The sequence below is a fragment of the Gigantopelta aegis genome, chromosome 10 (assembly GCF_016097555.1).
Source record: "Gigantopelta aegis isolate Gae_Host chromosome 10, Gae_host_genome, whole genome shotgun sequence".
Taxonomy (NCBI): domain Eukaryota; kingdom Metazoa; phylum Mollusca; class Gastropoda; order Neomphalida; family Peltospiridae; genus Gigantopelta; species Gigantopelta aegis.
In genome coordinates, this window is record NC_054708.1 from 59,065,844 (window position 1) to 59,091,767 (window position 25,924).

A 25,924-nucleotide genomic window follows, 5' to 3' on the forward strand; every position below is an offset into this window, starting at 1 on the left:
GTCGATCATCGTCGGTGAGCCCATTGGGCTATTTTTTGTTCCAGCCAGTGATCCACAACTGGTGTAACAAAGGCTGTAGTGTCGCTGGTGTAGCCAGGATTTTATATTGGGGGGGGGGGGGGGGGGGGAACCCATACTATGTATGATTTTATAAAATTTAATAGTTAAAAAAAAGGTTGATTGGGGGCGTATCCCCCTACATACGTCACTACGTGGTATGTACTATGTCTTTAGAATAGTGCTACTAAAGTACTAATAACAATTATACCCAGGTGATTTTCCAGTCTTCAATATTATTTATGAAAATCCCTGAAATAAAAAACACAAAAATATGTCAGTATTATCATGACCTGTTACGGTATTCAAACAACCGGTACAAAAAAATGACTATAAATGACCTGTTATAGATCGAAATAGGAGATGTATTTACAATTTTACTGCAAAACATATGTAATTTGAAACAGACTATAGATAACACCCAGGTTGATATTGATAGCAGAAATAATACACCTGTCCTTTCCAATACAAAGAAGTTCAATATACTGTACCGGTTATTTGAATACCATAACAGGTCATAATAATACTGACACATTTTTATGGTTTTTATTCCAGATATTTTCATAAATAATATATAAGACTGGAAAATCACACGGGTATAATTTTTATTAGTACTTTAATCGCAAAGCCCATTGCGTAGCAGCAGCGGGTTTCCTCTCTCATTATCTATGTGGTCCTTAACCATGTATGTGAAGTCATATAACGGTAATTAATGTGATGAGTGCGCCGTTAAATGAAACATTCCTTATTTTTCCTAGTTGTGTTGAAGTACGTCGATCTCGCCAACGTCGATCTCGCCCAGTCGATCTCGCCCGTGGCGAGATAGCCGTAAATCCTATTTCCTACTGGGCGAAATCGCCGTACATTTTATAAAGGATTGGAACTGTTTAGAATGTTTATATTATTAAAATTAATTAATGTATAGACTTATTCTTATTCAGTGCATGTTGGTGTGGGGTTTTTTGTAATGTAAATAATATTTTTATTAGCGTAAAATACATAAAACCGTTAATGTCATATATACACTTATAATATAACAACCAAAAATAATACAATCAATCAATCAATCAATCATTTATTTCTATATATGAATCACATAGAAATTGTTACATAATAGGGGACAAAATATGTATAAAGAACAATAATATTAAGTATAAAATAGTTTTATGTATGGGCATAATCATACAAAGTGTAAACAAAAACTAAAAAAATTCTTGTTCCCCGAAACACAAATAAAAATATATAAAAAATTAGTGGCTATTTTTGGAAGCGGACATTTTGTTATTAGTGAAAAGTGGTAAAATTCCAAGTTAATAATTCATTATGTTATTATTTAAATTTTTGTGGCATATTTTATATCCTAATCGGTTCCTCAAAATAAAATGGCATTTATCTTTTATTTTGACAGATGCAAATCTCGTGCAGCGCGTGAGCACGCTAAATATCAGTATATTGGGTACACTAAATATCAGAATATTGAGTACACTAAATGAGAATAAGTCTATACATTAATTAATTTTAGTCATATAAAAATTTTAAGCATTGTTTATCCTTTCCATTTAAATATAATATGTACGGCGACTTCGTCCAATAGGAAATGGGATTTACGACTTGGCGAGATAGACGTTGGGCGAGATCGACGAGCTGCGTTGTGTTCAGCTATAGAAATGACAAAGTAAGTCTACGTAAGTGACGTAAACTAAAACTGAGGAGTGAGATCTTTTATGATTAGTGACACTTTGCAGTGTTATAAACAAAGCTCCACGTCTTTGTATTGCTTTGGTAAGAACTAGTTAATTTGCCATTTAGTATTGTTTACGCATTGTTTTTATTTCTTTTAAAGTATAGTCTAATATTATTTTGTTTTATGATGCTTTGGTGGTTGGTGTAATTGTTTAACTCCAAGAACCACAAACGGGGAAAATAAGTCTGATGCCATTAAGAAAATGGGAGCAGGTCATTTCGCTCACAAACTGTTTGGTCAGCTCGCCCACAAAATGTTACCAACTATAGCCCGTCCCATCCTCCTACAAAAGGTTTTTCTTGGGGTGTTTTTTTATGGTAAATGATTTCAGTTTGGTTTAAGTTTTAACAGTATCGTCCATTGACCTGTTTCAGTGAGGGACCTGTTTCGGTGGGTGCGCGCTACAAAACACACCTTTAGAGATTTCTACGGTCATTGACTTGTCATATTCATAAAAATATTCGTAAAAATTAGGTTAAAAGGAGCAAAGAAATCAAGATTGAACCTATCCCATTCATGAACATGGTCATGATCAGGGATCGATTTTGGCCCACGGCACTACGGCTATTGCTGTAGGTGCCCTCGTTACTGGACGCTGTGCCCCGATAAATTGGACCGTGTCCACGGCCATAAGTAGCCGTGGTTGCCTTCCTTGTATTCCCTAGTGCCTGGTACCTTCTCATGCCTGGTACCAACTAAATTGAACTTTGCAGCATTTGTCACATGCCATGTATTCGTCCATAAGAACAGAAATCCAAAGAAATTATTGCCGACTCTCAGACACGCAATTTCGATGGGCGCAGCCATATTGTTATTGTTTACAAGCCACAGATCCGAGAACCACGTGGTCGCCGAGAAGTAACTGCGCAGGCGCTCTATAAAGACTGTTCTGCGCAGGGAACCTCATCTCTCACTCGCATCAGTGAAAACTTTACAGAAAGTGGCCTTGGTGCCCTGCCGACTGGCCTTGGTGCCCAAAAAATTTCCTCAAACCCAAAGCCAAAATGGCCTTGCCCAGAATTTTTTTTAATTCTACCCCTGCATGATCATGGTGCATTTCTTAGTATACTGGGGTACCACGATATCGCGATACTTAACTATTTGGAAGAAATAAAGAAATGTACTAACATATATCAGACCTTGCTTTTTAAGGTGTGCGGATGTGATCGCGCTCATACAGCGCACATAATTTCAGTTTGACGAGTGTGAAAAACAGCGCACGTTACACTGAACAAACGGCGCACATAAAATAGATTGGTATATTTATTTCCACTGTTCACAAAAATCAACAGTTTTCATAGCTCATTTAGCTGATAGGAAGGTCCTTTTATTAAAAACATGGCAGTGGCTTCCATACAGTTTTTAAACTGGTATTTCTCTTTGTTGAACAAATTGGGAAATACTGGTTTAATAGACAATTTTGTAGACTTAACAGTCAAAATCCAATCGGAGTTACACTGCCTATTTTATTTATTTTGGAAAGTGATTTTTCACTCGCCTTAGCATATTGAGGTGTGCGATTTTCCACTCGCCTATAATTTTCAAAAACCAAGGACTGATATTTGAAGGTAAATATACTTGGGTTGCAATTTTTGCTATATCTGCATCATGTTCATGCCATTGTGTTGACAAATAAATGCAGTTCTAACATTAAAACAGTTGATGGAAGTACACCATAGCAAACGTTACAATATGGTGGACTGCACAGGTCAAAAATTGCTCTTTTTGTAAACACATTTGTAGCAGGGTTGAAAATTAGCAGTCGGCAGTGGCGACCTTTATTGGCTACAGGCGACAGAGAATTTTAGAAAGGTAGTCCGTTAGGCGACATCGATTTTAGTGTCTGGCATGTATGATACCAGTTAAACAAGAAAATACACTGAAACTGAATTGAATGTGACAAAACACACCGCCTCTGTGTTGGCGCGAACTACAGAAGCAGAAGACACAGAACATGTTCTATATTTTGACTCGGCTTCTGTGGCTTTGGGCTGGGTCTTTCTGAAAATAGAGCTCAAAACGTATCGAAGACATTGCATATATATATTTTTTAAATCTGGAAGTTGTCGGCTTATTGGAATGGACTGGATACACCATAATTATTTAGTAGAGCTACTATTTGACAAGTGTTATTCAGTGAACTATGGTAAAAAGGAACCATATTTAATTAGCTTACATTATTCTAGGACAAAAACTCACACTAACAATTCAGCACATGCTTTATGCTTTGTAATATGATACATCATATATTTTGGGGGAATTTTTTTGTTTTTGTTTGTTTGTTTTGGGTTTTTTTGTCACATATTTATTTTTCTTTGGATATTTATTTTATTAGTAGCCTACTAGCATTTACAATATCCAAATCAAACGTGTCTGCTTCGTCTGTAGGACAGCTACTCCCAAGATATCGGCACAAAATTTATTTCATACCTCTGCCATCGCCACAAAGAGGACTGCCACCCAGACTAGTTTTATATATACTAAAGCACGCAGTTCTGCTGTTATTCTCTTTGTACTGCATTATTTTTTTATTTTTTTTACTTCAGAGGCAATGCAAGTCAAGCTGCATACCTAGCTTGGCTGTTCTAGCATTTTGTCTTCACCCCTGTATTAAAATGAGTTTTATTTATACTGAATTTCTTTTTTCGAAAAGTGTTATTTGAGTTATGGGTTTAACACTTTTTAATATGTTTTATATGAATTTTAACTTTATACATTATGAAGTTGCATGCCAATTTATCGGTTTCCTTTTGAAGCAAACGGTCTACATACGATGAGCACATGATTACTGTTCAACAAAGAACATTCTAGTTTTGAATTTGGCTGTACAGTTAAAATTGGGAGGGCTAGTTGAATTTGAGAAGGGCAAGTAAGATTTTTCTTCAACTGGCCCTGCTGGCGACCATGGTTTTCATATTAATTTTCAACCCTGTTGTAGTAATGTCTAGTAAACAATCTTCAACACAAATACGAAGAAAAGTCAACTTAAAACGTTTCGTTTTTCATTTGTACTAAAATATTTACATTTTCCAATGGAAAAGTCGGTAATATTAATTATTATTCTTCTGCAAGACAGTGTGGGCATTTAAAAATACTACCAAGCAATATTAGTAAGATTCTTGAAACAGTTACATAATCAATATTTATCAAGTAAAACCAAGAATAGAACATATTAAAAGTTTTATTTAAATTGCTAATAAATATACACGCGTATGCATGGCCCTTAGATGTTTCCATATACTTTTCTAGAGGTTATGCGTTCTAAATATAGTAACACTGTGACCGTATATAGCCTCGTTTTGATTGTCAACAACCAGACAACAGTCGGATAGCTGTCAGAGCAGAATTGTATGTGTGTATGTTAAGTACTGGGGCTATTCATAAGCATTGGGGTGTCTGTCAGTAAAATCACACTGTTATTTTATGACCAAACAGTAAAACTATGAACACTTACCCACAATTTTGACATTTCTTCAAATTTGTTAACGGGCAAAACAATGTGTTGTCTGTCATCACATTTTTAATAATAAACATGCCACCAGGTGGTGTTGCGCGTGCTAAACCGCAAAAAATGTAAATGCTGCGATATCATGAGCAAGGAGTAGACCCTTTTTCTATTATTTTCAAAGACTAATTTGAAAGAAAACTTTATTTTAAAACTATTTTTGTCTGTCATCAGCTGTACTGCTATCTAGTTATTGGAGTCACATGATTGTCACAATGTCTGCTGACAAAATTCAATACAGATACTTGTCAAAAATATACTCTTCAAAAAAAGAAACGCAAAAGGGTACAAATGGGTTATAACTCCGATTTTATGTTTCCTACCGGTTCATGCTTTGTGAATATAAGGTCATTGCATGTCCCAAACACATTCCCACGGTTACATTCGATAAAACGCAGCTACTGTACAATAAAGTTCCAAAATGTGAATATTTGCAAAAACGCAGCCACGTGCAAACCATGTCACCACTGCACGTGCGTCGTCTGCATGTGCAACATGAACACCGACAGTATAAAAGTGCAGGGTGTTCGCTTGCCTGGCCTCTGTATCTGGCCGACAGTTGACAATCCAGGACATGCCACGTCTCAGTGAACCGCAGAGAAACAATGCCATCGGCCGACTAGACGCAGGCGAATCCAGAAAGGCCGTTGCCAGGGCATTCCATGTGTCCCCAAGCACCATCTCCAGACTGTGGGACCGTTAACAGCAACATGGATCAACACGTGACCTCCCTAGATCCGGTCGACCACGGGTCACTGCCCCCGGGCAGGACCGCTACATCCGGGTACGCCACCTTCGGGAACGATTGACTACTGCCACCTCCACAGCCGCAGCAATACCAGGTTTGCGCAGGATATCCGACCAGACCGTACGGAACCGCCTACGTGAGGTAGGAATTCGTGCCAGACGTCCAGTTCGAGGTGTCATCTTAACACCACAACACCGTCGACTCCGACTGCAGTGGTGCCAGATTCATCGACAATGGCCTCAACTGCGATGGAGACAGGTATGGTTCAGTGACGAGTCCCGATTTCTACTCCGACGTCATGATGGTCAATGTCGCGTGTATAGGCGGTGTGGTGAACGTTATGCGGCAAACTGCGTGCAGGAAGTGGACAGATTCGGCGGGTGTAGTGTCATGGTGTGGGCAGCCATCTCACACACTGGCAGAACTGACCTGGTCCACGTGCAGGGCAACCTGAATGCACAGGGCTACATTGACCAGATCCTCCGGCCACACATCGTTCCAGTTATGGCCAACGCCAACGCAGTGTTCCAACATGACAACGCCAGGCCTCACACAGCACGTCTCACAACGGCTTTCCTACAGAACAACAACATTAATGTCCTTCCTTGGCCATCGATATCACCAGATTTGAACCCAATTGAGCATCTATGGGACGAGTTGGACCGACGCCTCCGACAGCGACAACCACAGCCCCAGACCCTGCCCAAGCTGGCAGCAGCCTTGCAGGCCGAGTGGGCCACCATCCCCCGGGACCTCATCCGTACTCTGGTTGCTTCAATGGGCAGGCGGTGCCAGGCAGTTGTCAACACACGCGGAGGCCACACCCGGTATTGACTCCAGATGACCTTGACCTTGGTGGTGTGTCCTATCACTTACTCACAATGGACTAGAGTGAATTGTGAACAATCCTGCAACATTTGGTATTTATCGGACTCACCATTCAATAATTAAATCAATTCTCCAAATGTTACGACAATGTGGTCTTGCGTTTCTTCTTTTGAAGAGTATATATATTCCTTATATCGTACGTTTTAAAGGCGCTCAATCACGGATGCTTTACCTAATTATTGACACAACAAAGTATTATATGACAATATATACATTTGATTTGTACCTAAAAGTACTTAATTGAATCATCTACATAACCAGCATATTCCACTTATTATTGATATTTTATAAAAAAAATAATTGAATTATACGATGGTCCATACTTCAGAGAAAGAATAACGGCTATTTGGAAAGCAGAGGTGTGACGTACTATTTTGAGTCACGTGATGGGCATTCCGCGAATAACAGCATTGTCAAAACAAGATCGTTTAATGAGAACGTTTGACCGTCCGCTGTGACGTAGGGCAAATAGAAGAAAACAACAATGAAAATAAAGTTATTAAAAATTAATAAAAACATGTACTGAATGATAATAAGCTTATACATTAATTTATTTTAGTAACAGAATCATGTTAAAAGTTGACAGTCTCGAATAGTTAGGCATTTGCATCTATAGGTAAATTTATTGTTAATCGTATGCAAAAAAAAACCCCATCTTAACATCTGGATCACAAACACCCAGTTGCAAACACCTTCATTTTCCACCGTGTCAAATTCATTATATGCAAAATATGCCATAACAGCTGACTTGGGATAGGAATTGTTACATTTTAAAAGAATACTCTGAACTAAACATTGCTTATATACGATGTGACTATATATACAACGGCTGTGTATAGCGAGGGCTGGCTATATTCACAGAAAAAATGTATAAATAAGTATTCGATTGATCCATATTACCGAACCATCTGGAACAGGAGGAATACATATTAAGTACTGTACGTACGAACAGTGCGTTTTCTAAATTGGAGGGTGGGGAGTATATATGAATCTAGCGGACCCTTTTGTGTACGTTTTCCATAGACATATGAATAGCGTAATATTGCCCCCTACAGTACTAATAAAAAATTATTAATAATAAATATATAAATAAATAAATAAGGGGCCATTCAAATATTACATAATACTTAGGGGGGTGTAAGTCCAAGCATTATGTGGCGTTACAAGGGGTGGATGTATTGAACAGCGTTACATAACACAATTTTGCTTTTTCTTAACCGTGCCATGCCATGACAACAATAAATAATGTAGACTTTTAGAGGTAAATGTAAACCAAAACAATTATAAATCAAGCTATATTGTATTTATATTTTTTCCCAAGGAGATTCTCGGGATTCAGGGTCTAGCTGGTATAATTTTTCTTTGTCAACCATGATGCTGATCAATTAAAATGGCGCACGTGAAAACCCGCGGTTTTTTTTATCGTACAGCAATATGTCACTTTAATGACGTCTTCGTAGTACACATGGGTATAAACATTGCCACGTTGCTTTGTCTGTGTGTTCGAGTGTTACATAATATTTTGGGGGTGTATGGTCTAGCGTTACAAGGGGTTGGGTCGGTGTCTAATTTTGACAAAAATAGCGTTACGTAATATTTGAACGGCCCCTAAATAAATAAATAAAAATTACAAATTATGACCTGCTTAGGTAGATTATCGGAAAGAGAAACTAACTTCGGACAGTAAACAAACTAACAACATGGCTTGAACTTAATTTTTTTTCACTGATTGCAATTTTGAGCCTCGATCCTTACTTAAAATTAAAAAAAATTTTAAAGTTAATTTTACCGCAAATAAATATGACTAAAAGGTTATTTTGCTGTATTTAGTCATATTTCAAATGCGCAAAATTGCAAGGGACAATAAAACTCTAAATAAATATTTTTTATACCAGTAATGCTGAGACCACTCCCGGGTACCCCTCTAAATTTATGTAATGTTTTTGTAACAAACGCCCCCTCCCACCCCACCGCGGCGTAGTTACCAAACAATAGTGAGTTACGTTTTTGATAAACTTGGACCTTTAAAAATTGCTGTGGGAGACAAATTCTTAAGTTCGAGCCCTGCATTGTATTTGTTAATATTGCTGTGAAACCCTGCTAGTGTTACGACCATTTGTGGGTCTTATTAAAACTGGTCGTAATATATGTACATATTCCTCATGGACATAAAATGCCCTTTCACAAAACAAATTAAATATACTTTTGCTTGATATCAGAATTAATAATCAGTGATTGTTTTATCCAGTTTGATCATGCGTTTTATACTCCCAGATTGACTAATTTATAAATATAATTGGTTAAATGACAGCATTTTACAAGGGCTCGAAACTCTCCAAAAAATATGGTGGCCCAAAAATAATAGCCTAATACATGTTGGCAAATTATGGTAAGCGAACCACGAGCAAGATTTAAATGTGGAATACAAATATGAATAGTTGTTCATATGTTATAGCTCTAAAGAAGATAATATTATTTGGGCGACCAACGCCAATATTTTTTAATAATTAAGTTGCCCAAACAGGACATTGGTCGCATTTGGCGACCTGGCCACAGGCCGTTTCGAACCCTGATTACAGACGTCGCTGTCTTGGGGATCATCAGGGTTGAAAATTAGCAGTCACCTGGAATGGCTACGGGCAACTAAGAATTTTTACAAAGATAGTCCACTGGGGGACCATCGATTTTGGGGTCTGGTGAATATGATGCCAGTTGGAAAAAACAAACGCACTGAAACTGAATCGAATGTGACAAAACACTCTAAGTCTGTGCTTACGCGAACTACAGATCTGACAGCTGAAGATTTTGGTACGTGTTTTTTTCACAGATTTATTTTGCTTTCGACATTTATTTTATTAGTTGCCTACTACTGTAGCATTTAAATATCTAAATTAAAACAGAGACACAGGGAATCAATGAATTGACCTGTAACTTCATAATGAATAAAGATAAAATTCATATAAAAACATTTTAATTTATTAAGTTTCAAACCCATACCATCTCAAACTAAACAGTTTGAGGAAACAATACCAGTCCAAGTTAAAAAGAAAATTCTTTACAAGTAAAATTACCATCAAACTGCATAGGTTAAATCTTCTTCTCTGATGCATACATGTTTCAAAGCAATTGAAGGAAAAGCCAGTGTACTCTGAACAACAAAACCGCCATACATGACCAGGGCCGTATCTCTGCACAATTCAGAGTCGAATGAGCATTTGGCAAAATAGTGGATGATTCTAATGATCTCTAGTGCCTCATCTATTGGAAGACAGCCACTCCCGAGGTAATTGTTTACTGGAAATTTCATCCCTCTTGGATTGCCACAAAGAAGACTGCCACACCAAGACTAGTTTACTAAAGCACGCACAGTTGTACCTTTAGTTCTTTCTGCATTATATTTTACTTGCCTTGGCTGTTCTAGCATTTTGTTTTCACCTAGCTGTATTAAAAATGATATTTAATTTGTGTATAATTTAATGCTACTTTGTACAGAAACATTTTTATTTATAATATATTTATTTTTTCAATTTTTGTTAATTTCAAATGGTATGGGTTTAAAGCTCAATAACATGTTTTTTTATATGAAATTTAACTTTATAGATTTATTTATTATCTGTTTCTTTTTGATGCAAACGGACTATATACGGTAAGTACATGGTTATTATTTAACGAAGAACATTCTAATGGTCAATTTCAATGTGATAATTGAAGGGTTAGTTGAATTTGAGAAGGGCCGGTAAGAGTTTTCTTCAACTGGCCCTGCTGGCGACCATGGTTTTTAAGTTAATTTTCAACCCTGGATCATGAGTGTTTATTGCCATAAAAATAGGAATGTTTACCAACTGCTGGGGGCGAGTTGGTAGGGAGTGAGTTGGTTTTGGGACGAGTTGACCAGCATTCTGTGGAACTTTTTACTCACTGATTATTCAATTTAATCAATTTGTGGAAATATTTCATGCGAATCCAAATATATTCGGATGTTTTATGCTTGTGCGAATGTTATTCGGAGATTCACACATATGTTTAGCCCTGATTTGAAAGTAACATAAACTAGGCATTGGAATTGGATAGAGAGCATAATAATAACTATTATTATTTCTTGCCCGCACATTGAGTAGATGCTAACATTTGACACCTGAAGCAGTCATTGAGAATAATGAAGTCGGCACTTGGACTACATTGTACACAGATTTCTAAATTGCCTGACTAATATTTGAATTGTCTTTGTATATTTACAGTCACAATGGCTAAGCAGTACTCTGTTGAGTTCTTCACATCTTTGCTGGAGGCAGTTCAGAAGTTATGTCGAGAATATTTAGACTTCGACCAGTGTGTGGATGTCAGCGGCTACCTTGCCTTGGAAATTGACAACTACAAGAAGGAGAGATTTGTGATCAGTGAGCTTCTTCAGAAAAGTGGTGATTTCATGAGTGAAAGTTACTGTACTAAGGCATTCAAGACTTCTCGGAAGACAATTCCTGGCAAGATGAGAAAAACCAGTAATTCCTCATTGCATGAAGAACTTTCAGATTCATTTCCATCACATCATAAATCAACAGAACATCTGGTTCCTCAAGTTGTGTCTACCAACTCTTCTGCTACACAGACGGACAGTGAGGGCATCAGCTTTTTGACTGCAGGTTCATCGGTGTCAACAGGCAGTGCTGCCACCCAAACCAACACTGACGTCTGTCTGTGTACAGTGTCATCAGCTTCACAGACGTACACTGACCATGACTCTGCCCTGACACCAGGGCCACTGGGTTGTACTGTCAATGCAGGGTCCCAGACGCTGAATGATGAGGACAGTTCTCTGATGCCAGCTACCCATGTTTCAACAGTCAGTTCTGCCTCACAGACGCACACCGACTATCCTTTAGCAGCCAGTCCAACAGCTTGTGCAGCTTCACAGACTGACATTAATGGACATCGTTCTTTGTCTGCAGGTTTGCCTGTTTCCACTGCAAGTGCTTCATCTCAAACTCCAGCAACACTTGTGTCCACCACAAGTGCTATGTCTCAGACGAACGATGAATATTGTCCAACGTCAGCCACACCGGTGTCCACCACAAATGCTATGTCTCAGACGAATACTGACTATTGTTCAATATCAGCCACACCAGTGTCCACCACAAGTGCAATGTCACAGACGATTACTGACTATTGTCCAATATCAGCCACACCAGTGTCCACCACAAATGCTATGTCGCAGACGAATACTGACTATTGTCCAATATCAGCCACACCAGTGTCCACCACAAGTGCTATGTCACAGACAGACTTTCACTATTGTTCATCATCTGATACTTCAGTGTCTACTTCCTCTGCTGCCTCTCAAACAAACACTGCCAGTGATCATCATGTTCTGACACCAGATAAGTCGGTTCCTACCGCAACACCTAGTGCTGCTCCTCAAACGAACATTAGTCATGACCGTCTTCCGAAAACAAAGACCTCAGTTGCTGGCTCTCAAACAAACATTGAAGGCAGGTGTTCTCGCACAAAAGTTCCTTCAGTTCCCTCAAGCAGTGCAGGTTCTCAAACACAACTTGGTGGAAAGCTTTCTCAGAAGTCAGTTCCATATGTTTTACTTGAACGATCTGATGTGAAGCTACCTGTAGTCTCAGTAAATACATGTAGCAGTAAACGTGTTATGTCAAATACAACTGTTTCAGCATCAACCTGTAGTTCGAACGTAAAAAGAGTTAGAGATCGCCCTTCTTCAACACCTGAAGCTAACGGCAAGCATGGCACAAAACGCAGCATTCAGACCACTGAAAATATTCTTGGCACCCAGCAGAAAATGGGTAAATTTATAATATTTTTGAAATCAGTTAAGAATAAATGTTTGATCAGTCTCGTCACATTGTGGATGACCTGTTTTCTGTAAATTCACGTATTTGAAAATGATCTGCATGTCAACCGTTTTCTTCTTTAGTGTTGCTTAGACATGTCATGTACCTACATTTGAAGTTACTGTGTATGCATTAAATAGTGTGTTCTATTTTTCAGCTAAAAAAGCTGTTGAATCAAAAGGATCTGGTGATGTAGTTAAAAAAGTTGTAGAGAAGCGACGTATCCATATAGGCAGACGTACCTTTGTGGAACCTGTCAAGAAGAATGTTGATGCTGCTGCTGCTGCTGCTGCAGCCGGCAAGAACCCCAAAGATGTAGAGAGTGTTGTCCAGGCGACAACAAGCCAAATTACCATGACACCATTTTCATGGGATGGTGATGTCACAGAATCATCTTCCCAAATTGTACGTATATTCAGCACTGAAATGTTCAATCCTCGACATTCAGCAGTGCTGATGTTGTGGGATGTAACTTAGTGGTAGAGGCTCGCCTGAGGTGCAGTGGGTCGAAGGATCGAATGCTCTTGATGGAATTTTTTTTTTTGTTTCCCTATTTCGACTAACTAGTGCCTTATGACATGTATATCAAAAGCCATGGTATGTATTGTCCTGTTTATGGTACAGTGCATATAAAAAAATCTTTTGCTGCTTTATTGGTAAGAGTAACCTATATGGTGGAAGCATGTTTCTTCTCTGTTGACCAAAGTCACATAGTGTTTTCCCTAGCTTGTTTTAGCATGGTGCAGCACCATGCCTCAATAGTCTAGCGCCATCTTGCCTTAATCAGTGCCATGCTGCCCTGAGATTAAACGAGGTTTTTTCAGTAATTAATTCTAAAATTGCCTTTATAAAACACCCAAAAAGGTATTATTAATTAATAAAGTATGCCTTTTAAAATACATTTTGCCATTCATTTATTAAAGCAAGCACATAAATTACATTAATTTTTATTTCAATAAATTTTTGTATATTTTTAATGAAAAACAAAGTGCCCCGAAAATGTTGAAAATGCACAAAAGTGTGGTCTACTATGCCTTGCCAAATTTCTAGGGAAATCACTATCACAATATAATCATACTTTAGACATCAAGGGCCGAATTTACGAAGCCTGTTTTGTTTAAATGCAGGAGTTTAAGTATTGTAAATGTATGTAGTTACACATGCTTTGTAAATTCGGCCACAAATGTTTAAAATTTGTCTTAAATATGTATAAATTCAGTGCAACAGGCTTAATATTTTAAATTACAAAGAAGTAAGGTTTGAGGTAATTTGTGGCATGAAAGTATTTGAAGTTTCAGATAACACTGCAGAATTCTAAGCCATTAAATAGTCATTACTTAATTGCCTTTAATGAAATGATACTGTTATCACTGGTCTGATATCCATTAAACTAATATTTTATTTTGTTATTTGTTACTTTTATTAGTGGAAGACAAGAAGCTCGGATGAAAAACAAACAGGTGTGTACTTTTATAACTTTACATTAACAGTTCATCTCATTATACGATTAGTCACACCGACTTGTGACAATGTGATTGAATCGTACTGTGAGAATACCTAAATGGGAACAACTTTAGTCTTTTAAGTTATTATTTTTGCAAGGTTGACAAATCATATGCGACAAGTCGGTGCAACTAATTGCATAATGAGAACGCTGCTTTAAGAGTTAGCATTCTAACCTCCAGTAGCTGGGGTTTTTTTTAATTTATTTATTAAATAGGTTATTAACCCCAGAAACAAATATGGCAGTGGTAGTACTAAACCAAATAACTTCCGACTGGGTCAAAGTTCGAGGTGCACCCAACTTTTGATAGAGAAGTGAACACCACAAGTCCTGTGGTTGGTTATAAATGTCAGTGTGTTGATTGTAAAAAATAATAGTTTCATCTGGGTAATAAAAATATGCAATTTTATTTCATCTAATACCAATGTGTCAAGTAGCCTTGTGCTTGAAACATGTATGGGGTACCTGTATAAAAAAAGTACTCGAATTTTGTGCAGAACTACAGTAGTCATAGACGCTACCTGTTATCTCAGAAACGAGCAGCTTGACCCCCAATTTTTTCTGATTCACTTTAAAGTGTGAGGGGTGGTAGTATTTATATCCGTGGCGTTTATGTCAGTTGATACGTTGCAGGTAGGAGTTTTAGCCACATATGTTACTGTTGTCTGTGGGATTTGATTTGGTAGTATACACCCTATAGCACATATTCAGTGCATAATAAAAAATATGATTTTGTCATTTTATTTAATTAAACTATACTGGTTGATTAATTAGCCATCATTCGACCATGCAAGTTCACATTGACCTTGACCGTGACAATAATCTCTGTACATGGCTCTGAATGGAGTTTGAATCAAAGTTAGCACTGAAGAAAAGTTGGTTTTGGCCTATAATTCATACTGTAAAGATTTCAGTAATTTCTTTTTACATGGTATTTGACTTGCCATATACAACTGCTCTTAAATATGGTATTATATATAGGCAACCTGAACTAAGATTTTAATAGCAATTTATTTTTATTTTTATATTAAAAATAGCATGTGCCAATAGTGGGTTAATGTCTTTAGTTTCCATTAACATTGTTAATTTTTTATGTATGAAATTCTGAAAACTCAAATTTGTAAAGAACTTGATTTTTATTGTCATTTTGACATATTTATAGGGTGCTAAGTTATATTTTAGACAAATTTGTAGTTTTATGCAAAATTTAAAGTAAATTTGAAGAAAAACTTTACCAAAAACATAATTAAATTTGTTGTCAATATTGTGCCTTCTGTTCTTATTTGTACATAACAATAAGGTTGTTAAACATATACTTAGATCTCCAGATCATTTTTTTCTTCTTAATAATCACTTAGTTAGCTCTCATGAAAAGCATTTTGAGTTTATACTATATTCAGAACCAAAATTTTCAGATTTGATTATCTGCCTTGGATAATTTATTTTATTGTTAAAGCTGTATTACCTAATGTTTCTAGCTAAATAAAATGCTGGATTACAGATTGTAGGAATACATCTAATATACATATTGTATTCATCTGGATTAGAAAATAATGCAAGAAAATAGATGTTGGGTAATTTTGTCATTTAAAAATAGTTTTTTCCAGTAATTAATCAAATATAAATGTGTGAAAGCTGCATGATAATTCCAGATATCACAACTATTAAAACCTCCAACTACAGTAGGCTATAAATAAAATATAGTCAGGATTATTGGTGGCTGCCAATGGTTTTGATGATTCATTATGAAAATCAGCATGGCCGAAGGATTTGAAATCCCCACACCTGGTAACTTGAAGACACCCACACCCAGCATACAGGATTTCCTCCCAACACTAATGTTCAGGACATTAAGTCGTTACTTCATACAGGTACAGTCATGTTGGTGTTTCCTTCCTCAGACAGTGCATTTTTTTAATACTGAATTTTGTGCGGAACTAGGGTAGTCATAGACGCTACCTGTTATCTCAGAAACGAGCAGCTTGACCCCCAATTTTTTCTGATTCACTTTAAGTGTGAGGGGTGGTAGTATTTATATCCGTGGCGTTTATGTCGGTTGATAGGTTGCAGGCAGGAGTTTTAGCCACATATGTTACTATTGTCATCTATGGGATTTGATTTGGTAGTATACACCCTATAGTCAGGGTTGCGCACCGTAATATCACTACCTTGCAGTTGTGCTATAAGGGGGAGGGGGGGGGGGGAGACGTAGCCCAGTGGTAAAGCGCTCTCTTGATGCACAGTCTGTTTAGGATCGATCCCCGTCGGTGGGCCCATTGGACTATTTCTCGTTCCAGCCAGTGCTCCACAACTGGTGTAACAAAGGCTGTGGTATGTACTATCCTTTCTATGGGATGGTGCATATAAAAGATCCCTTGCCGCTAATCGAAAAGAGTAGCCCATGAAGTGGTGACAGTGGGTTTCCTCTTTATATATGTGTGGTCCGTAACCATATGTCTGATGCCATATAACCATAAATAAAATGTTGAGTGTGTCGTTAAATAAAACATGAAAAATAATTATGTACGTTAACATATGGGGTTATCAGTGAAGTTACAAGTAAAGAAAGAAATGTTTTACGGGGAAAGGAAGGACTGAAAAAACCCATTGGCTGTTGTTAAAATACGTAAACATTTAGTAGCTTATATTATACTGTTAGTAGGAGAATACCACTTTAAGTTAAGGTCACAAAAAAATATCATCTCAGTTGGGGTCATACATTCGGGAGAGGCACATAATGGAACCCGTGTAGTGGGTGAAACTTGGTGTATGTGTAGCACACACCTCCACATTGAGCCTAATGGTGCACTTGCTCAGTTGAAACCAATTCTTTAATGCCTCAGGTGAGACATGAACCCAGTACCTAGCAGCTTTAATTCAGATGGCTTAACCACTATATCATCAAGGTCTTGATTAGAGTGACACATTTCTTTTATTAGGTACACTGGTCACTGGATTCTTTCCCCATTTCAACCAATGCCCTACACGTACTATGAAAGTTGAGGTGTGTGCTGTCCAGTCTATGAGAAAGTGTGCATTATGTCACAAAGCTAACTGTTGTACTTGTAGGTACTTTATTGAGAAATAAGTAATTAAATAGTCATTGCATATTACACTTGTGTTTTTCATGAATAATTGATTTTGTATTATTGTGAATTTTTTTTTTCTTCTTCAAATTTCAGATGTTTATTTTACATCAGGAACTCAAGAGTCTACACAGTTTATGGTAAGTTTTATGTTACATCTAATAAATCTATCTTTCATTCAGTCACCTTGATTTGTGTATTTACATGTATAGTTTGCCCTTCAGTATCAATATTTTCATTTCATTTTAACTTAACCTCTGGCCTATAGTATTTCCCCCATTCATATAGACTGGTAGTCCTTCACATTGGAAGTGTGCAATCATGCTCAGGAAACGTCCTATCTGATGATATGTTATTGTTTATTGACTAAAAATAATTTATATATAATATAAACGTTTGCTGTTGTTATTATTAGTAAGTAGGCTATGTTTTAAATTTAATTATAAGGAGTGTCTGTTACTTCTTTTACATTCATCTGGGTATGAACAAAAAAAATCATCTGCAAACTTTGTGAGAATGACTTCACCAATTCACAGTTTGCGGATGATGATTTTTTTTTTATCATACATTAATGTAAAAGAAATAATAGACAATTCTTAAGTGTATTACTGACAACATACTGTTACAATGTATGTCTCGATGTCTTTGATTAGATTGTTTGTCTTTTTCTTTCAGAAAACATCACTTTGTGCAAGACATCGTTACCCATTTAGTGGTGTAAGAGAGCATCCTAATTTTCAAAAAGCAGTCGCTTCAGTAAGTTGATATTTTAGTTTCTATTTATATACTTGTCAGTTGATTACTATAGAAAATTTGACATCCATTGAAGTGTAATTTTAGGCTGCTAGTAAACATCTTATATTATGATGTGACCACTCGGAAATGTGTACATGGAAAAGTTACTGCATATATGTAGCACATCGATAAACTCGTACCAAGCACTGTACGCAAAATCGCATTAATGGAAAACGTGCCTTACCTATTAAATATGGCAAACCCTGGAGACCAAGTTGCCCTAATTATACTCAAGCCACGTGAGTATTATAAAGCAAATGTAAATGTGGCAATTATTTTTCATAGAATAAACTATTAAATGGATGTTATTGGAAATATGTTCTGTCATTATCTGACTGCAGGGGCAGGATTTAGCTCAGTCAGTTCAGTGCTCACCTCAGGAGCATATGTCGCAGGATCAAATCACCTCACATTCAGTCAACTGATTGGGGTTTTTCTCATTCCAACCAGTGTACCACAACTGATCAAAGGTTGTGGTGTGTGCTTTCCTGTCTGGGAAAGTGCACATAAAAGATCCCTTGCTGCATTCAGAAAAATATAGCGGGTTTCCTCTGATGACTACGAGTCATAATTACCAAATCAGAGTGCTCTAGTGGTGTTGTTAAACAAAACAAAGTTTAACATCTTTCTGCACTTTCTGTTTTCACTCTTGCAGGTGCTGCAGCAGATTCCAGCACTTGGCTCAGCTAAAGAGAGAGTAGAAAAATGCATGTTGTTTGCTGATCGGGAGAACAGAAAGAGGTCAGTCGAAGTTTGCATACTGCTTGAATTTTCTTTTTTGATCTAGTTCTTGTTGAATATCCTACTGTGATGGCTTCTTTCTCTGTCTTTGGCTTTTAAAGAATTTGTCTCTGATGCCAAGTATTTAGTTACTGACAAAATCTTTCTTTCAAATGTGTGATGCTGCATACATGTATATCATAGTTAATATTCATACTTTAACAAATTTAAAGTTTTATTTTTTATTTTACAAGGTGTCCTGTAATAGGATTATAATAAAATATCCTGGTGGTGTCATATTGTTGAAGGTATTATAAAAGCTACTGATTTGTCTGTTGGTGTTTTATGACTTATCACGATGGTATCTGGTTTTATGTTGCAGATTGCTGGCCAAAAAGACAAGCCCAGGTATGTAAAAAAAACTCCAGTTAAAAACTGGATTATACTTCAGTGTGTGATTATGGTTTAAATATTGTTAAGTGTCATTAGTCCTTCCTGTTTGCAAATCTTTAGAGCATGCCACCAACCCAGTGAGCCCTACCACATGTCTCCAGTAGAACAGAAGATACACTAAATGTTTTGCATGAAATCATTGAAAAGATCGCTATTCAAGATTGTAGTTTCCCAGGATTTTGATATATAGGGTGTATACTACCAAATCAAATCCCATAGATGACAATAACAACATGTGGCTAAAACTCCTACCTGCAGCGTATCAATTGACATAAACGCCACAGATATAAATACTACCAACCCTCACCCTTAAAGTGAGTCAGAAAAAAATGGGGGTCAAGCTGCTTATTTTTGAGATAATGGGTAGCGTCTATGACTACCCTAGTTCCACACAAAATACGAGGACTTTTTTTTTAACAGGTACCCCGTACATGTTTCAAGCACAAGGCTATTTGACTGACACAGTGGTACTAGATGAAATAAAATTGCATACATTTTTTGCCCAAATGAAACTATTATTTTTACAACCAACACTCACATTTATCACCAATCACTTGTGGTGTTCACTTCTCTATTAAAATTTGGCTGCACCTTGAACTTTGACCCAGCTGGAAGTTATTTGGTTATAGTACTACCTATACATTGAATGAGTCATTTCGAAGAATCAGTATAATTTGTACAAATATTTTTTACGAGCTATGCGAACTCGTATGCTAGCCAAGCTAGAGAGTCCTATATGATTTTTGTGGGCCTCGGGCTCCCGGACTCTCCTCAAAATCGCACACTGTGCTTTTAACATTTTTGCTTACTGAATGAGTAAGAATCAAATTTTCTTCATTGTCTTGTGACACGTTATAAAATATGGAGGATCTCTTCTGTCATTAACTGTCCTATTATACAAATTATAACCATCGTGGACTAACAGTGACAATGAATACACATGACCAGTAGGGTAGTTTTATTAACTGAATATTAACATGTAGTTCACACTCCTGACTAGTTCTGGGGCTCACACTGGGACGAATATTGGATTAGCCAATTTTCAGATAAATAGAGTATTTTCTTGAAAATTATTAATTTGAGAAATGTTTTATTAGCCAAAGACTAAATGTAGCCACTTTGCATTAAAATTAGCAACTGACTAATTTGGCAATGGACAGGTTGAGTCATGTTGTTCGTAATATCCAGAAACATCTTTTGAATAGCTGGAAGCATCTTTTTAAGAACACCCAATAGTGTTTTGTGTTGAGGTGTCATTAAACATACATTCATTCGTTCCTTTTGAAGAATCTTGTGTATTTTTCTGTTTTTACTTCATTAGCTTACGCTAATATTACTTTTGAGAAGACTGAGAAATGTTCAACAGTAGGCCTACAATGTAATTCTCTGAAATTGTGTAATGCTTATCTCTATACAGGTATTTCCAGCGTTCGGCAGAGTTCTACTGATGTGGAATCATCACCATTTGAAGCTGCCCCTACTCAGGTATTAGACTATCTCATTCTTGTGCCAAAAAGACTGCATTTGTTTTATTGGTTAGTCTTTACCTCAGAGGACATAAACAATTTCATGCTGGTTCGAATTTGTGGTTAAGCTTGTTGCACAAAGGGTGTGTGTCTATATTATTAGTCCCCTGATGGTCCAACCAGAGGGAACTATAGATTTTTTCTCATTGTTTGTCCATCCATTTGTCCATCTGTCCCACATGGTTTTCCATACTTTTTTTCACAATGCTTCAAGATACTGAGCTAACATTTTGTGTGTAGCTTTATTAAGTTTGAGTTTCATGGAGATTGGCCGATTTTTGACAAAGTCAGAGTTCGACAAATCCACTAGCAGACGTCCGGGGCTAGTCCTTTTTAACACAGGGCTAGTGACAATTGCAAAACCATTAACCCAATGGGCTAGTGGCTTTAAAAAAACACAATAATAAAAAATAAAAAAAAACACCGCTAGCTCATGATGTTTTTCCTCCACTGACATAGGTTTGATAAATGTTATTCGAAAATTGGTCATCGCATAATGTAAACAAATCAATAAGTATATATTAATATTCAATTTGAACCAGATTTCTATAAAATGCAGTAAGAAGAAGTTTCTACATGTCAATTACAACAATACACATGATACAGACTTTGTTTTCTTTTCACTTTAAAGTTTCATGGACAGGAAATAACCTTAATAAAACGTAGTAGTAAACTCTCACACATGTAAACAAGGTAACGAAGGTGTGAATCGCCAGTCTCAATTAATTAACAGGCTAGTATAACTGAAGTACAATCCCAGTCATGTTTTGAATTACTGTGTTTGTCTTATTTATCTACTGTCTTCTAATTTAATGCCTCGCTTACTTGCGATAGGGATGTTGGCAATCGGGGAACACAATAACAGAGCCAGCTTGACCTGTTTAATGTGTGTAGCCATTTGTATAATGTTTCATATCTGTACAAGATAATACTTGTTTTTAATCTATCAATTAACAAGTTAATTCTTGCCAATATATTTGTTGATATCTATCTGACAATGGATATATTGCCCTGTAGACTATTTGAGCAACTGACATCACCGTTCCTGGTGACATTTCACTACAACATACACTGAACAAGACCATGCATTATTGTGTTTGTTAAATTACTTACCCACTCTGGATGAGGGGGTGGGGATGGGTTTTTTTTGGCAAAAGCGAAAACGGGACAATACATGTGTAGTTTAGGATAAAACAGGACAAAATAGGGTAGGTCATGCAGTTTTTAAAAAATCTAAATTATTAATTTATTTTTTAAACTTCATTCACCTCTATAAGGTCGAGATAAATTTTCACTAATAAATAATACTAATGTTAATTAAAATAAAATAAAATCTGTAGTTCAATAAGAACAGTCCGATGCAGTATAATGCCATTCAAGATACACGACATCATTTTTAGTAAGACGCTAGCTACATTTTGACATTTAAAAAAAATATTTCTAAACTTTTAATTCATAAATAAATAAATATGTAGATTTTGTATCTTTATCGTGACACAAAACATTATTTGTATATACTGTACTGAAGCAAATGATTTTTAATCTGTAACCGTAAATATAGACATTTATCTAGTCATCACAATTATCTTATCATTGTATATAGCGATGGCAGGATAAATGTAATAAATGTTGCAATCCAATAGTCGGTATTTATTTCTTCCTTTTGTAGACTGATTTTGCAAAATGTCCCACATGTTACACCAGTGTTGGTGACAGACGGGTGATAGTGTGCACTAGCTGTGACGGGGTTTACCAAATAGCTGTGACGGGGTTTACCATGATAGCTGTGTAGTATTGCCCACCGTTAGGATACAAGACTGGGTCTGTCCATTGTGCAGCGATGTGGTAAGTTGGTCAGCTCTATAAAATACACATGTCGGGGTGGGATCTAGCTCAGTCACTAGAGTGCTTTTCGGGGGCTTAGTTCATAGGTTGGGGTGGGATTTAGCTCAGTCACTAGAGTGCTTTTCGGGGGCTTAGTTCATAGGTTGGGGTGGGATTTAGCTCAGTCACTAGAGTGCTTTTCGGGGGCTTAGTTCATAGGTTGGGGTGGGATCTAGCTCTGTCACTAGAGTGCTTTTCGGGGGCTTAGTTCATAGGTTGGGGTGGGATCTAGCTCTGTCACTAGAGTGCTGGGGCTTGGTTCATAGGTCGGGGTGGGATCTAGCTCTGTCACTAGAGAGCTTGTCGGAGGCTTAGTTCATAGGTCGGGGTAGGATCTAGCTCTGTCACTAGAGACTTTGTTTTCTTTTCACTTAGTTCATAGGTCGGGGTGGGATTAATAGCTCGTGTCACTAGAGAGCTTGTCTGGGGCTTAGTTCATAGGTCGGGGTGGGATCTAGCTCAGTCACTAGAGTGCTTGTTGGGGGTTAGTTCATAGGTCATAGGTAGGGCTTGTGAAGGCTAATCTCAGTCACTAGAGTGCTGAGTGTTTGGGGGGGTTTTAGTTCATAGGTCGGGGTGGGATCTAACTCGGTCACTAGAGTGCTTGTTGGGGGCTTGGTTCATAGGTCGGGGTGGGAGGATCACTAGAGTGCTTGCTCTTGTCATATCTAGAGTGCTTGTCTTTTTGCTTAATTAGGTCGGGGGGGATCTAGCTTAGAGTCTTGTCAGGTTTTCATAGGTCGGGGTGGGATCTAGCTCTGTCACTAGAGTGCTTGTCGGGGGCTTAGTTCTAGGTCGGGGTGGGATCTAGCTCAGTCACATAGGTTTGGTTCATAGGTGGGGTGGGATCTAGCTCTTGTCACTACTCTGAACTAAGACCATGCATTAGTTCATAGGTCGGGGTGGGATCTAGCTCAGTCACTAGAGAGGGGGTTGTCGGGGTGGGCTAACTCAGTCACTAGGTCTACATCGGGGGCTTGGTTCATAGCTCAGTCACTAGAGTGCTTGTCGGGGGCTTAGTTCATAGGTCGGGGTGGGATCTAGCTCGGTCACTAGAGTGCTTGTTGGGGGTTTGGTTCATAGGTCGGGGTGGGATCTAACTCAGTCACTAGAGTGCTTGTCGGGGGCTTGGTTCATAGGTCGGGGTGGGATCTAGCTCAGTCACTAGAGTGCTTGTCGGGTGCTTGGTTCATAGGTCGGGGTGGGATCTAGCTCAGTCACTAGAGTGCTTGTTGGGGGTTTGGTTCATAGGTCGGGGTGGGATCTAACTCAGTCACTAGAGTGCTTGTCGGGGGCTTAGTTCATAGGTCGGGGTGGGATCTAGCTCAGTCACTAGAGTGCTTGTCGGGGGCTTGGTTCATAGCTCAGTCACTAGAGTGCTTGTCGGGGGCTTAGTTCATAGGTCGGGGTGGGATCTAGCTCAGTCACTAGAGTGCTTGTTGGGGGCTTGGTTCATAGGTCGGGGTGGGATCTAGCTCAGTCACTAGAGTGCTTGTCGGGGGCTTAGTTCATAGGTCGGGGTGGGATCTAGCTCAGTCACTAGAGAGCTTGTCGGGGGCTTAGTTCATAGGTCGGGGTGGGATCTAGCTCGGTAACTAGAGAGCTTGTCGGGGGCTTAGTTCATAGGTCGGGGTGGGATCTAGCTCAGTCACTAGAGTGCTTGTCGGGGGCTTGGTTCATAGGTCGGGGTGGGATCTAGCTCAGTCACTAGAGTGCTTGTCGGGGGCTTGGTTCATAGGTCGGGGTGGGATCTAGATCACTAGCTCAGTCACTAGAGTGCTTGTCACTGGGGTCGGGGGCTTGGTTCATAGGTCGGGGTGGGATCTAGCTCAGTCACTAGAGTGCTTGTCGGGGGCTTGGTTCATAGGTCGGGGTGGGATCTAGCTCAGTCACTAGAGTGCTTGTCGGGGGCTTAGTTCATAGGTCGGGGTGGGATCTAGCTCAGTCACTAGAGTGCTTGTCGGGGGCTTGGTTCATAGCTCAGTCACTAGAGTGGGGCTTTGTCGGGGGGATCTAGCTCTTAACTCAAAGCCATAGGTCGGGGTGGGATCTAGCTCGGTCACTAGAGTGCTTGTCGGGGGCTTAGTTCATAGGTCGGGGTGGGATCTAGCTCAGTCACTAGAGTGCTTGTCGGGGGCTTAGTTCATAGGTCGGGGTGGGATCTAGCTCAGTCACTAGAGTGCTTTTCGGGGGCTTGGTTCATAGCTCAGTCACTAGAGTGCTTGTCGGGGGCTTAGTTCATAGGTCGGGGTAGGATCTAGCTCAGTCACTAGAGTGCTTGTCGGGGGCTTGGTTCATAGGTCGGGGTGGGATCTAACTCAGTCACTAGAGTGCTTGTCGGGGGCTTAGTTCATATGTCGGGGTGGGATCTATTTCAGTCACTAGAGTGCTTGTTGGAGGCTTGGATCATACGTCGGGGTGGGATCTAACTCGGTCACTAGAGAGCTTGTTGGGGGCTTGGTTCATAGGTCGGGGTGGGATCTAGCTCAGTCATTAGAATGCTTGTCGGGGAACTTGGTTCATAGGTCGGGGTGGGATCTAGCTCAGTCACTAGAGTGCTTGTCGGGGGCTTGGTTCATAGGTCGGGGTGGGATCTAGCTCAGTCACTAGAGTGCTGTCGGGGGCTTGGTTCATATGTCGGGGTGGGATCTAGCTCAGTCACTAGAGTGCTTGTCAGTGGGCTTGGTTCATATGTCGGAGTGGGATCTAGCTCAGTCATTAGAGTGCTTGTCTTTTTTAAACTGAAATGTTTTATTGTGTTGATAGGGAGATGACATTATCAAGACTGAGCCAATGGATGACAATGATGTAACACTAACAGAGGAGATTGATACTACACTGCAGACTGAAATGGCAGATTTTAGTGAACCAAGTGAGTTCGAGGAAGAGGAAGAGGAAGAGGAACAGCCTATAGGAACTCAAAGCCAATTAGAAATCCTGTTGAAAATATTCGACTGCAAGTCCAAAGCTGAGCTTGTTCAGCTAGCCCAGAAAGGCATTCCTCGGCACAAGCTGTCGGACACTCAGAAAACTCTCCTCGACTCCCTGTTTTACACAGCATTTAAAACAGACCGCAGGCTTGTCAATCAGGACGATTCTGGGAACAAAGTGTTGGGTGAGAAAAAAACCGGACCGATCAAAAAAGTTTCACCTAGTTAA

The 25,924-nt window shown here is 38.6% G+C and overlaps 1 protein-coding gene across 1 annotated transcript; it reads left to right on the forward strand.

Annotated features, from left to right (window-relative positions):
- The first annotated feature begins 1,732 nt into the window (after window positions 1-1,732).
- Window positions 1,733-25,924, forward strand: LOC121383721 (pneumococcal serine-rich repeat protein-like). Its single transcript, XM_041513817.1, has 11 exons — window positions 1,733-1,839; window positions 11,181-12,749; window positions 12,955-13,202; window positions 14,224-14,257; window positions 17,484-17,527; window positions 18,063-18,143; window positions 18,838-18,923; window positions 19,285-19,310; window positions 20,773-20,840; window positions 22,551-22,643; window positions 25,532-25,924. The coding sequence occupies exons 1-11, from the start codon at window positions 1,782-1,784 to the stop codon at window positions 25,922-25,924; spliced, it is 2,700 nt and encodes an 899-aa protein (XP_041369751.1). The 5' UTR covers window positions 1,733-1,781.